General features: G+C 40.0%; 1 protein-coding gene across 3 annotated transcripts in view; it reads right to left on the reverse strand.

Moving 5' to 3' along the window:
* BDP1 (BDP1 general transcription factor IIIB subunit) overlaps positions 1-14,635 on the reverse strand; it is a 46,752-nt gene that overhangs the window by 25,435 nt on the left and 6,682 nt on the right. For all 3 annotated transcript variants that reach the window (XM_080972193.1, XM_080972192.1, XM_080972191.1), the window contains exons 7-20: positions 12,473-12,567; positions 12,248-12,302; positions 11,746-11,898; positions 10,117-10,392; positions 8,882-9,044; positions 7,470-7,620; positions 6,361-6,428; positions 5,135-5,285; positions 4,736-4,824; positions 3,974-4,109; positions 3,645-3,727; positions 2,689-2,911; positions 1,316-1,512; positions 390-585 (exon numbers count right to left, since the gene is read on the reverse strand). In XM_080972193.1, coding sequence (XP_080828319.1) covers positions 390-585; positions 1,316-1,512; positions 2,689-2,911; positions 3,645-3,727; positions 3,974-4,109; positions 4,736-4,824; positions 5,135-5,285; positions 6,361-6,428; positions 7,470-7,620; positions 8,882-9,044; positions 10,117-10,392; positions 11,746-11,898; positions 12,248-12,302; positions 12,473-12,567 — 2,036 coding nt within the window. The remainder of the gene's footprint in view (positions 1-389; positions 586-1,315; positions 1,513-2,688; positions 2,912-3,644; positions 3,728-3,973; positions 4,110-4,735; positions 4,825-5,134; positions 5,286-6,360; positions 6,429-7,469; positions 7,621-8,881; positions 9,045-10,116; positions 10,393-11,745; positions 11,899-12,247; positions 12,303-12,472; positions 12,568-14,635) is intronic.

Here is a 14,635-nt window from a genome sequence, read left to right on the forward strand (position 1 = left end):
AATGTCTTTGTTAAAACATGGACATCCTTCACAAAGAAATCCTTCATGCTTGAGTTTCAAGAATGATTTGCCATACAATGCCAGGAACTCCTGGGTTTTTTTAAGGAAAAAATAGTGACACTGTACTCCTGAAATTAAACTGCAAGTATCTCATATATGGCCTAAGGTCAACAAGTAATCTCATAGGAAACAACATGCAAACTGACTGCCAATACACCATCTGTCCCACACAGGGCTTTCTACAAATCTCAGTATTGAGTGTAATTTAATGTTTAATGTTTTATTGTGATGAGAGTGAATTCATAGGTACTTTCAGGAGCAAACGATACAGCAACCTGAAGCTATTAAATTGTCAAGAATAAAGTACCAGAATTAAAAATAAGTCTTACATCCAGATTAGAGGACTTGCTGCCTTCACTCCTGATATTTTCTCTAGAGTCAGTCTTATGTTCATTTGTAAGCATTTCTTTTCCTGCTTGTATTAATTCCTCAGTTTCTGCCGCCTTTTCTGTGTTCTCCTTTAGACTTTTCAAAGATGGATCTACTTCAGCAGAATTTTCTTTTTCTTGTACAAAACTGGAATCTCTGTTGGATGAAAAAAGAGTCAACAGGACTTCTATAACTTCTAAGTAAGCAAGAAAGGATGTGTGATTTAGTTTTCCTTTTTAAAATCTCAGGAGCAACGAAAAAACTAATCAACACAGTGTTGCCCAATACAACACCACAACCCACATGAATATGTGCTTACTTACACTCTTTGCACATGTTTCAATTACTAAGGACAATTCCCATAATTATCATGCAGGCAACAGATGTTCTCACTCATACCCCAATAAATAATGTTGCCGCCTGCTTGTGGGGCAGCAAGGGAGAGGGCGATGGCAATCAGAGGGCAGAGGGACTCTCAGATCCTGCTCAAGGAACAAAATTGACAAGTGAGCAAGGGAGGCACAGATAGGTGGGCAGGAAGGGGAAACACAGAGCACCCCACACACAATAGCTCTGGCGGCTAGGAAGAAGAAAGCCAAGAAGGGTGAGTGGGTGGAGGCAGCGACACTTGCAGCAGTCATGCAAGCTGTTTTTCACCGATCTCCGGGTCTCTGCCACCCTTTCAACGCCATTTTGGCACTATTTTTTATTTTTGGGTAACGTACGTAAACACAGTCGAACCCGAGTGGAATGTGCTTTGGGGGAGGGGGGAGTGCCTGAACAATTTATTTGCCACAAACATACACATATGTCAGTATGCATTTTTTTCCATTAAGAATATGGCATTGTGCCCCTTATTCTTTACCTTCAAAATAATAAACCTTACCTGGTAAAAAGATCCTTCACATTCTCCACTTTATCACTTGACGGAAACACATTTTTAAATTCATGGCTCTCACATTCGAAGAGTGTCTTTACAGGAGATTGGATTGTGTGTGCCAAAAGCACTTTCTCAACACTGGCAACAGCTTTGTCTTCTAAGACATCACAGTGGGGAATGTCAGCTTCATAACTAGCTGCCTCCTAGGAAACAAATTAAACTTCTCTGAAACATCCAACGTGTAAGAGTTCATAAAGAAAATAATCTGAAGACATTCAGCTAGTGTATACTTAGACGAGAACACAGTGTTCTTTTCAGCCTTTAGCCTGCATTAACGTAAGAAATTAATACCAATATAAAAGAAAATAACAGTTTAAAATAATAGTTACAAAAAAAGGTTACACTGGTACTGGGGGTGTCAAAATTGCTAATGTACTAGACTGCTTTGGTATGATAAAGCAGTAAGTTTTCACGCTGCTTAGGATTCTTCTATGCATGAAGTCAATGCAATTCAAAAGTGTGCTGCCCTTTCTTACTAATACAGTTAGCACAACAAAACATAATTTTTGAATTATTGAGGATTACATCTGGAAAAAAGAAGGCAAGCTTTAACTTGGGTACCAAAACCAATATGTGCACATGTTATTTCTGGACCGGATTACATCTTATTTAAGCAAAATAATGCTGTGCTCTTGAATGTTTTCAAATACAGTGGTACCTCAGGTTAAGTACTTAATTCGTTCCAGAGGTCCGTTCTTAACCTGAAACTGTTCTTAACCTGAAGCACCACTTTAGCTAATGGGGTCTCCTGCTGCCGCCGGAGCACGATTTCTGTTCTCATCCTGAAGCAAAGTTCTTAACCCAAGGTACTATTTCTGGGTTAGCAGAGTCTGTAACCTGAAGCGTCTGTAACCTGAAGTGTATGTAACCTGAGGTACCACTGTATAGGCCCCAGTCCCAAAAACATAAGAAAGTTTTGTACGTTGTCTGTTAAAGTTGGGATAGAATGCCCTGTGCACCTACAGTGTACATCTTCTACATCAGCAGGAAGCCCATTTTCCAGAATTCTGAATTAAAGATCTAGACTGTGTGTATAGTAAGCCTGCAACTTCCTCACATTTAATTTTTGCGCATTCAGCTTTATGCATGTGGCTAAAAAAATTAAAGGGGGCGGAAGGGTGTGGGGTTCCAGGAAAAATATAATATAGAAAGCTTTGAGTACTTACCATCTATATTACGAAAATGAGTGCTCTGGCACCTTTTAGACTAACTGGTTTATAAGAAGCATAAATGTTTGCTGGCTGGAATCTAATTCATCCAAAATGTCAAGTGCTCACATAATGTTTTATGTACAGTAGCAAGCGGGTTGTGGTACTTACTGTGGTAACAGTTAGAAGTTCAGCTTGTATCCGAATCTTCTCAGATGATTCAATGGCTGCATCAGTTGCCTTTTCTTCTTCTGCCTCCGTGTTTCTTGCCGGCTCTTCTGGCTTTCTAGCAACCCTTCCTAAATTTGGCTTGGGCCTCTGTATTCGTCCCCTTGCTAATGGTGCAGGTTTCAAGACAACCTGCTTGCTGCTTTCTTGTGATTTCTTACTAGTCCTGAAAGAACAATGATTTCAGGAAGGAAAAGAATTAGGGGGTCTTAAACATTGCAAAGATCCTTCATTTCATAATGCAATTGAACCTGATTGTTATTTGAGCCAATTACAGGCGCCACTTCAAATTTTAGAAGCTTGTCACCATGGAGGATCAACTCTCCCCCTATGAATAAGCCAAAGGTATATCATCACCATAATCATCATCATCAACAACAACAACAGTAGTATATAAACAGGCATAGTTGTATAATAAAAACAGGAGTGGTGTACCAGCTGTGGCTTTATCCAGAGAAAGCAGACATTGCCTCTGTAATACACACCTTCCTTACCTCCAAGTTGGATTGCTGTAATGCGCTCTACACTAGTCTGCCCTTAAAGACTGTCTGGAAACTTCAGGTGGTACAGAAAGCAGTAGTAAGAAAAGTTATGAGAAATAAGTGTTCCAATAATCTCACACCTATTCTGTGCCAACTACAGTAGCTGCCTATTAATTTCTAGGCCCAATCCAAGGTGCTGGTTTTGGTCTTTAAAGTATGACACGGTTTGAGACCAGCTTATCTGAATCTGCTTAGTTCTCTGACACTGTTTTTAACTGCTGCTGCTATTATGTTTTAGTCATATTGTGTTTTGTAGAACAATTTTACAGTTTGTAATATGTTGTGAGCAACCTGATGTGGGGTAACTCTAATGGTCAGCCTACAAATTATAGAATAAACTTGAATAAACATACTTACAAAGATTCAGTATCTAAAACTTGGCAATCTTTTTCTGCAGTCTCCTCTGTGATGATACTGAGTGCATCATGCTGGTCATTGTTCTGAGGAATAGGCATAAAAATAAGTGGAGTATACATTTTTAAAATAATAGTAGTTAATGGTAGTTAATAAAGTGGCAGAAAGCTACTATAGAAAACAACTAACATAATCCTTTACATGGAGTTAAAAATCACTAATAATAATAATAATAATAATAATAATAATAATAATAATAGAAGGTTATTTTCCTGATTTCCCAAATTGCAGGAGCAGGGTAAGGGGAGAATTAAATCTAACATTGAGAATACCTTTCCTACTGTTTCATTAGCCTCTGGCTTTTCTGGCTTTTCCTGGAGAGGTGCTTCTTTTCTGCTGGACACTTTCAATATATTAGGTTTAGGTTTCTGCCGACGGCCTCTCACTACAGGACCTTTTTGAGTGTCTCTGGAAACACACAGAGAGAAAAAATTATAATCCCAGCACTCTTTAGGCAAAACCTGCAAATAACTTATAAAAACAATTATTTATACTCTCCAAAACAGAGATGGAAAACCTGCGGCCCTCACATTTTGTAGAGCTACAACTCCCATCGGCGCCAGTCAGCAAAGCCAATGCTCAGGGATGATGGGAGCTATAGTCCAACAACATCGGGGATGGGACCTGATTCCCCATCCCTTCCCTAAAATGTCTAAGTATCTCAAATGCAAAAAATCCAAAAAGAAATTGTGAAAAGTTCTGTTTTTAGTTTCCACTCATTCCAACAGTTATGCCTAATGCTCTGTTACTGTTAAAGTTTAGTACTATTTGACTCATCTCTAAAAAGGATAGATTTGGTTCCGTATCAAAGCAAGACTTTCCTCCACAATGTCACCTCCTCTTCTATCCCAAAGAAACACAAATCAGTTTAAGCTGCTTAACTCCTAATAGTTCCTACAGTGTCTGATTAGGAGATGACATTCTGTAGGCACCATTAGGAGCTGCTTCCTTCACCACAGCTGAATATAGTGAGTGGTGAAGTGATGCACACTGTAAGCCATATTTTTCAGTCTTTCTACTTTACATATACTTACTGGGATTCACTTGCCACATCATTGCTTGCTCTGTCTGTTTGCTCTATAGTAGGTCCAGTTATGTTAGCAGTCGTATCTTGCACAGAACTCTAAACGAAAGAGACATAAAGAACTTAGATAAGAGTTATTATCATTATGCTGTCTATTATTGTGCTTTGTATTATGTTTTTATTATTGTGCTCCATAAAATGTGTCCTTAATGCTGTCCATCACCCTGGGATCTTTTGATAAAATGCAGTATACAAATTGAAATAACAACAACAGGGGTGTGTGCAACAATGCAGCCAATCTCCTGAGCCCTCTGGAAAACAGGATTGGGTTGTGAAATTAAAATAGCTTCCATGTGCACAGAAGAGACAAGAAAAGCTTGTATTAATTTAAAATTATTTAGTCCCATACCTTTTCTGCAGCAACCAGAACCTCTGAAAGAGAAATCTTGCCCTCAGATGTGTCATTAACTGGAAGTTCTTTTTCTTCTGACGGTTCTGATGCAAGTCTCTGTAGCTGTCCTTCCACTGTGGGCTTTTCAATAGCTGCTCTATCCGTTTCCCTGAAGTTAAATTGAATATATTTATATTTTCCAAAACACACAAATCTAGTCCATCACCAACCATCTTAGTTAACATAATTTATTATGGGATGTAGAAGTGGTGGTGCCATCTATTATATTTTCCTGCCAGTCACTTCCTGCTGAAGCCCCCTGTGTCCCAAAAGTCACTTCTGAGTGTTACAGGAGTTTCCAGAAAGGCATGCAAAGCAGCCTAGAAATTTTCTGCAGCATGGAGAAATTGGTAAAAATCTAAGACTTGCCACTCAAACAATACTCACACCTTTGGATTCAAACTATGTATTTCAATCTTGCACAGCAGAGGATCTACTTCTATAAACATGAAGGAACAGAAATAGGAACATACAAAGAGCCCTGCTTAGACCAAAGGCCCATCTACTCTCACATCTTGTTGTCACAGGGGTCAACCAAATGTCTATGGGAAACCTCCAAGCAAGACCTGAGCACAACTGCACTCTTGTCACTTGTGAATTCAAGCAAAAGGTATTCAGAGGATTTTAGGTATTCACAAGGTCTATAAAGTCTCTGTTACAAAGCCTTTGTGATCTTGTTAGTCCACTGACCAAAAGGAACATTATATTCCAATGCCACACCTTTGTAGGAAGGTGAATAGGTTCCATTCCTATGTGCTTACCTGGAAGTAAGCCCCACTGAACTCAATAAGACTTACTTCTGAATCTACATACATAGGATTGCAATCTAGAAAAGCAAATATGAAATTAAAAAGACAGATTCCTTTAGGCAAATAGACCTCACACCCATCATATATTTTCCACCTCTTTTCTGTTATTTTATTCACTTCAAATGGTAGTGAGTTTTCTTTTCTAAAATCTCCAGACCAACTTTACCAAGCCCATGTAATAAATTAAAAGCAAGGCTGAGAACCAGGAATAGGAGTTATGAGATCATAGACATGACCCTCCTTCCTACTTTATCCATAGAGAGCTCACCTGAACTCCAAACTTGTTTGAAAGCCTCCCCCCCCCCCAAATCAGGTTAGAGGATTAGTTTCATTAGATGTGGGGAAATAGGAATCACATAAAATTATTTTACTCACATAAGCTCATCATTACAACTTGGAAAGGCTGTATTTTCATCTGGTTGATCTAACTCTGCTACTTCATTCTGCAAGGAAATCAGAACAGTTAGTATGATCTTATGGTCCTGGCTTCTTTAATGATTAAGGGAGAGGCTATGCCCGGGAGCAAGAACCTCTACCCACTAAGCTGACTTCTCTACAAAACAGAAGTGAACACTGATGAGAATTTCATGAGTGTGTCATGGTTGAAGGTGGGGGAACCCCACATATTGTTCTCTCACTCTCTGGGGGGAAATTGAACTAAAGTAGAATTTCAGTCAGCTCCCAAGTACACCACCTTCAGCTCCTTGGAAGATAAAGGTGGTATATAAATGTAATATATAAATACATAAATAAATAAATATAATAATAGTGATGATGATGTGTCAGAAGCTTTTACAGCTTGTGCATACAAAGCAAAAATCTTTGCAGACTGCTGTGTATCTCCCCCACTGAACAAATAGCAGGCATTCTCCGGGTGGACATGCATATTCCATGAACGTTTTCCCCATGTGGGTTGATGACTGCTTAATCCTTTCCTCCTCACCTAAGTCATCTCTCAGAATTGTCTCCTCTCCCAGGCTGCTTTTCCCCCCAAGTGAAACAGGTTCTGGTTTATTTGTTTTTCCTCAAGGAAAAAAGGCATTTGAGAAGAAGGCAATTTTAAGTGGGAAAATAGCTGGGAAGAAGAAGAAGGCTGAAACAGTCCCTCACCCAGCTGGTCCTCCACTCATTCTGAGTTGTTTTACCCGAAAGAACAAATCCAGAACAAAGAAATGGGAAACGATCAGTGAGCTCCCAGAACATTTGGTATGAGTCCTTGTCCAAATAAGCTATCAGAGATGATAAAACCTCTTATCTGGTAGTAGGCCTGCAAATGCAGGCGCAATGTCTTCAACGCACTACCTCCCCCACCCTGTTCTGTACATAATAGCCATATCCAAAAGCAATATCCATATGCAGGAATCTATGCCGAATCAGAACAGAAACCTTAAGTGTGGCATTCACTGCCTTCTTGTGGGTTTTATTTTATGAGTTGTTTCTTTGAAATAGGAAGTAGGCTAGAATCGCATGTACATATTGTTTACCTTTGCTGAACTGTTTTCTTCAAAACCTTCTTTATTTGTTTTGAGAGACATCTGAGACTCTGAAGGCTGCCCAACATGGTGCTCAGAACTCACATCTGAATCATCTGCTTCTCCAGAATCCATGTCTAGGAATTCATTACCTTTCTGAATACTGTAAAGGTAAGAAGAATATGAAGAAAGCATTAATGGTTTTCCTACTCTACCCCATAGGCTCATGGCAGATTCTTGTCTTTCACTTTTGTCTTTCACCAGCTGTGCTAACTGAGACAGAGGCTTGCTCAAAGAGACTGATAAGTGAAAAGCACTCAAACTCACTTCTCTCTTTACTGGCATTTACACACGATTGTTCATGTGCAATCTCATCGCAATTACTGTTGAAGACTAGTTCACTATTCCTATTTTACAGCTGGAAAACAAAGATAAGGTAGGGCTTTCATCAGGATTACCCCGAGAGTCACTTGCTGGGCAAGAATTTAGCACGAAGTCTAAATCTAACACCTATTATTTTATTTGTCACATTTGTATACTCATATAAGGCTAAGGCTGGAATCCAGCCCCCCTCCCTCTGCCCATCCACTGTGCTGCTCGGGGTGGGAATTGGGAGTGGCCAAGCCCAAAACAGTTCCACTGGCATCACTCCCCCAAGAAACTCAGCATCAGGCCTTATCACTGCATCATTTCCAGGCTGGCGTGACAGGGTTTTTACCTCCCACTGCCTTCTGCCCCAGGAAGCATGAGCAGAGGAAATGTGGAGGTGGCTATGCCATTCTACCACACTCCACTGCTGCCCCGCTGGAGTTAAAGGACTGCACTGTAACGTCCTATCAAAGGACCCCCTCCAATACTCAAACATTGTATCTGAAGGCAAAATTCAGCACTGTGCAAGCACACTTCTGTTCACACAATAGGCCTTCCAATTCTCTTCCCCCTGCAACCTTTCAGAGCAGATGTGGGGCTGCATGGGGCAGGGGACTACAGGTGGGAGGAAAGAAGATGAAGCCACATTGTTCAAGCAGAAGACTGCTGCTCACACACAGATAGCAAGTAAAAAGAAGTTCACAGCACACTGCAGTTATTCAGTATTTGCCTATGAGATTCTATAGAGGTGTGCTATCTTTCTCCCAGCCCAAAGAGAAAGCAAGCTATGACATTTGTTTTGAATGCTCCTATGCACTCTCCAAACAAAAAAAAATGTTTGTTTCTGTATATAAAAGACTCAATAGCTCCATATAAAGAAAATTAAGGCAGATTTGTCAGCCACATCTGAGTGGCACATGAAATGGGCTCTATGTAATACAGCAATGCAGGGAATCTTTAGGAGACTTTTGGAAAGGAAGTAATAAAGTTGTTATATTTACACTTTGTAACAAGGCTTGTTCATATAATTCTGCAAAGATAATGTATCTTATTACCCAGGTAAAGTTGAACCAAGGTCTCCCTCTGTCTCTTCATCCACCTGTGGGTCTTCTTCAACAGATGGAAGAGTTTTGGCAGGCGTTTCTTCATCAGGGACTTCCAGTTCCTCACCAATTTCTTCTGTGCCATTTATCTCCACATTAGATGGTAGATTTTTTCCTGACAATGTATTGTTGAACATTATATGTCCACTGAAGCAATTACCACTCAAACACACTTAAAAGGCAGAGCCTCTGGTTGCTTCCACATTAACTTTTTTCTTTGAAATTACTATCCAGATGGCAATTTTCAAAAGCACTACATTTCAATATTTTTTGTGTTTTATTCCCATTTTCCCAAATTGATCTTTGGTCATTTCCTCGTCAGTTACACCACTGGTCTATTTGTTATGGGCAGGCAGGATGATTTTGAATAACTAATATGCATTTAATTAAAGCTTCCTCCTACCAGATCCAGTTAATTCTATTGCACTCTATTCAGTGGATCTGATGAAGAGCATTTAATTTACTGGTTTCCTTTACTGGAAGGACTCTAGTGTGAAAGAAGTGCAATTTCCTAAAGTGATCTGTGATTTCCCACTGTCACAAAGCATTAATCATGTATTTAAGTTAACAGGAAGGAAAAAGAAAATTACACAATGTCCTCCCTAACCCAGCCATTCTAATGCCAGTCAGTATATGGAATTTATTTAACAGTAAGCGGAATCTTTCATTATTTCTCAAAATTATTAATATGGCACTTTAACTATGACAACAGTTCCTGAAAATACAATGTAATAAATGACATAAAATTAATGAAAAATAAATTAACAAAATAACTTCAAGTGGATATATTCTTGTGACTATGGCAACAATTCAATATAAACCATTATAAAACTCGCTTTTCATAATTGACCCTGAAATAAAGAACAATGATGTGCAATTGCACAGCCTACAAATCTTTGGGAATACAACACATATTGTATCCAACTACTTGCAGATGCACATCAAGCCATTTTGTTACATACAGGTTTTAAAGTAGTCTCAAATTCAAGATAAAAATCATCTCTATTTATGCTGTACACTTGTGAAGTAAATGAAGTAAATGAGCTTCAGTTGAGTGATTATTAAATCTGGTTGTGTTACTAAGGCTGTTTTATCTTGCAATAAATAGTTTAGCGTATGGAAGAAGATTATCAAAATCAGCACACATGCACACTGTGACATAGTAGCAACAATTTATAGATTCTTACTTTTCTTTCTAGTTTTTTCTCCCTCAGCCACTTCTGCTGTTCTTTCGTCAGGAAGATTCTCTGCCTCCTGTTCAGAATCTTTTTTCTTCCTTTTTCTCTTCTTTTTCACCATCACTGATTCAGTAACTGTCTGCCCGTCTGCCTGCTCCAAAATGCTAGGAGATTCTTCGTTCTCTTTTTCGGCTGTGCCAGCATCCACTTCCATTTCTGCATCAGAAATTCTGGCATTCTGCGGGTCATCCTGACCATGGTTTGCTTGTCCATTGACAACTTTAGCTATCAAAGTATACAATGTAAATATACCTACAGCAAGACAATTCTCAACAAGGAAGCTAAAAAAAAATACCAAAAAGCTTTTTTTCAAAATCCCAAGAACAAAAATAGAATTCTACTTTCTCCATATAAGATTATTCAAGGTATTCTGCTTTCCTTTCCATCAGTCCTCCTTCCCTCCACTGTACCCCAACCCCAAAGACAGTTTTAGCTGTGAGGAAAAGTATTAATTCCACACACACCCCAATATTATATGAAAATAAGAGAAATACAACATAACAGAATAGGACTTCTCCTTCTCTGCAGCAAATCTATCCAACAGAGAAGGAGAAGCCAAAGTTTTTTCTGCCGGCAGATGGGCACCATTGGATATCACCCAATGTGACTATGCATGTGACATATTCCAATCAAAACTATTCAAGATGGTAATATTAAATTAAAATAAAAACCCAAGGATAAGACAGAACAAGCCCTAGACCTGTCAAAACAGCGAAAGAAATCAAAACAAAACTAATTCCCGCATTGAAAAAAGCAACAATCAAACATGCACTATGTGAAATGCCTGTAAGGCAAAGTATTTTTGCAGCCTTCATTGCCAATCAAGCCTTCGGAAAGGCTTTCTAGAGTGCAGTACTGTCTACACCAGGGGTTGGCAAACTAGGGCCCGGGGGCCGAATGAGGCCCAATTGCCTTCAGGATCCAGCCCATGGACTGTCCGTGGATCGGCGTGGGGATTCTGTTCATTCGGGTTGAACCATATTTTTTTCTGCACCATTCCATTCCCCCTCCCTCCCTCATACACACCACGGTGGCGCCTCCTCCCTCCCTCCTCCTGGCTTCTCCCCGCCGTGCCTAGAGGAGGAAGGGGGCTGGGCTGAGCTGGCTGGGGGCCATTTTAAGCAGCCCCTCTCCAGAGCCAGCCCTTTCGTGCCATTCATCTTCCCTCCACCATCGCCGCCCTGGTGCTCCTGTGGGCCAGAGAGCGGAGTGAACGAACTCCCTCTGCCTACCCACAAGAAGCAGTGGTGGTGGTGGCAGTGGTGGCGGCAGCAGCAGCCCCTGGGAAGGTAAGCGCAGCGGCTGGGGGGTGGGAAGGAGGACTACTTGCCCCCCTCACCTCTTCTTCTAGCTCCTCCCCCCAACCCCAGTGCTGCTTCTCCAGCCTGCCACAGGTCTGAGGGAGAGTGGACCGGCCTGCGGCTAAAAAAATTTGCCAACCCCTGGTCTACGCTGACAAATCTAACATTGCACACAGAAGGAATGCAAAACAGTGGCTCCATCAGATCTTAGAAGAGAAATTTAATAATAAATAGGATTTACTTTTACTCCTTAATACATTTAAGTACTTAGAAATACCTTTTCGCTTTTTTTTGAGTGTTTTTTTCTCACTGGGATTTTTTTCTTTTTGATGCTGACATTTAGCATCCTTATCCTTTTTTCTCTTTTCATTTTCCAGGACCTTCTCAAGGAGTTTTGTAAAGAAATCAAAGTCAAATGGCGTTTTTTCTTCTGTAAAAAAAGGGAGATGATTGTTTTATGTACAAACATTCCAGCTAAAAATAATAATTTCGTCTTGAGCGTCTGTTGTCCTGAAAGGATTTGTCACTGAAAGTTCATGCAACTATAAATTAGTATTTTAAAATACATGTAGTCCTGATGCTCTTTAATAGCAAGAAAAAACATAATATTTACTGAATATCAAGAACGAGATCTAACAGAGCAATGAAACAGACCCTTTACTCAAAATATTTATCTATTGTAAAAAGGTACAGTTATGCAATTTTAGTTTAGTTTTGCTAGAGTGCACACACCATTTGCCCTAAATGAAAAAAATGATTAAACATGTGGTAATACTTACTGAATGCTTTATCTATTCGCCATCCATTGGCCTTTTCTTCACGTTTAAATTTATTCTGAAAACAGAAAGTTAGGCTATATAAGCCATTCTCAGATCATTAGCTGATACAGAATCAAACTCAATTGAAATGATCTGTTCAAATTTTTAACAGAACAGCATAAAAGGATAGATCCACAACCAGATGATCACTTCTCAATTGATTTTGGGGGTTTTTTCAGTGCTTACCTTAATCTCTGTTCTTGCTCTGTGAGGAAAAAGCTGACTAATCATCGAGAAGTCAGTTCCTACCATACTTATAGCTAAGAAGAACATGTCTGTTTCTGTAAGAGAGGAAAAAAACAATTTAGCCATTTTTTATGAGCAATTTTGGTATATAAATTTTAATCTCATGATCAATAAATGTCCAAATTCAGCTAAATACCATCTCCCTTTAGCTGCATATTATGAAATGGATAATATTTCATACTAACATTAGCTACTGTACTGCGCATTGTACTGCGCATTTTAATAAGGGTTGCATAGCTTTACAATTCAGTGAAACACAGTTCTGTTTTTCAGTGAAAAGGATTTTAAACTATTCACTCCAAATGTTAGGGTGCAGAACTAAGCTACCGTATTTTTCGCCCTATAGGATGCACTTTTCCCCCTCCAAAAATGAAGGGGAAATGTGAGTGCGTCCTATGGGGCGAATGCAGGGTTTCGCTGAAGCCTGGAGAGTGAGAGGGGTCGGTGCGCACCGATCCCTCTCGCTCTCCAGGCTTCAGGAAGCTCTGCGCAACCCTAGGGAGACCGGCACGAAGTCTTCCTCTGGCAGCAATGAATAATTAGTGTGAGCCACCAAGTTTAAAGCACACCAATAAACACTGTCAATTAGCATCCAGCTATTTTTAACTCTGTACAGTGGATCTAGAGTAGGGGTAACTAACCTGGTGCCCTCCAGTTGTTGTTGGGCTACAACTCCCAACATCCCTCACTAATGGTTATGCTGGCTGGGGCTAATGGGAGCTACAGTCCAACAATGTGTATGGGCACCACTGTGGCTGCCCATGATAATAGAAACAGAACATGAGAATTACTTGAGATTATATGGATACAGTAGTATACATAATCATTTGACCGCTACTGCCAGATTTGCACAGAAAGTCAAAGGCACTATAACTCTTTGCAGCAGTAAATGCCACTAAGACTTACTCTTGCAATTAACTTGCATGCATGCACACACACACACACACACACACCATGGATTGTAAAAAAATACAAATTATGTTACATGGTGCAACTGTCAGTTTGCATTTCTTAATGCAGAAAGTATTGATCTGACATGCAGAGATCTTTTCTATTCTAATTAATTCAAGAGGGTTCTGGAAGCTTCTCTGTGTGAAAGAAACAAGCAGAAGGTTCATGATGTTTGGGTTATTCCTTCAGAGAGGCTGAGTACAGCTGGCTTAAACTGGTCCTGTTATCTCTTTCAGTCAAGGTCAGGCTGACTATAAAAATAAGGCCAGAAGAAGTCTGGGTTTCACTTTTCTCTTTCTGTCTCTTTTCCTTCTGTACATAGTATGCTTAGTGTTAAGGTTTAGACTATAAGTTACTATAAGTTACTGTAAGTTTAAGTTAAGTCTGCCTCAACTGGATTTCTTATGGACAATGCCAATCCTGAATGTATTGGATTTGTGACTACTATGCTCATTTGCCTTCAGTAGCAGTAAAGCTCTGCTGGATGAAATACAATTGCCTCTGGTCTTTTTTTTTTTTTTTTTAATCCTGCAATGTATTAAAATTGTTACTCTGCAAACTAGACATTGGAATCTACACTGGATCAATATTGAGTAGGATTCCATGACAGTAACTCCATTCTTTTGCAGTGACTGAAGTCCAGGATAGAAAGAAGATAAGGATGCATGCAGCTCTTGCCACTCGCACTAGATTGTCTACCTCAAACCATACAAGCCAAAATACTTAAAAGAGTGTAGGTCTTCAAAGCCAAGGACACAGGTGGCACTGTGGTCTAAACCACTGAGCCTTTTGGGCTAGCTGATCAGAAGGTCAACGGTTCAAATCCCCATGACGGGGTAAGCTCCAGTTGCTCGGTCCCAGTTCCTATCAACCTAGCAATTTGAAAGCACACTAGTGCAATAAGATAAATAGGTACTGCTGTGGCAGGAAGGTAAACAACGTTTCCATGCACTCTGGCTTCCATCACGGTGTTCTGTTGCGCCGGAAGTGGTTTAGTCTCACTGGCCACATGACCTAGAAAGCTGTCTGTGGACAAACGCTGGCTCCCTTGGCCTGAAAGCGAGATGAGCGCCGCAACCCCATAGTCACCTTTGACTCGACTTAACCGTCCAGGGGTCCTTCAAAGCCAAATGCAAAGAACATAACTGAGCT

The sequence above is a fragment of the Podarcis pityusensis genome, assembly GCF_964106645.2.
Source record: "Podarcis pityusensis genome assembly, chromosome: 11".
NCBI lineage: Eukaryota > Metazoa > Chordata > Lepidosauria > Squamata > Lacertidae > Podarcis > Podarcis pityusensis.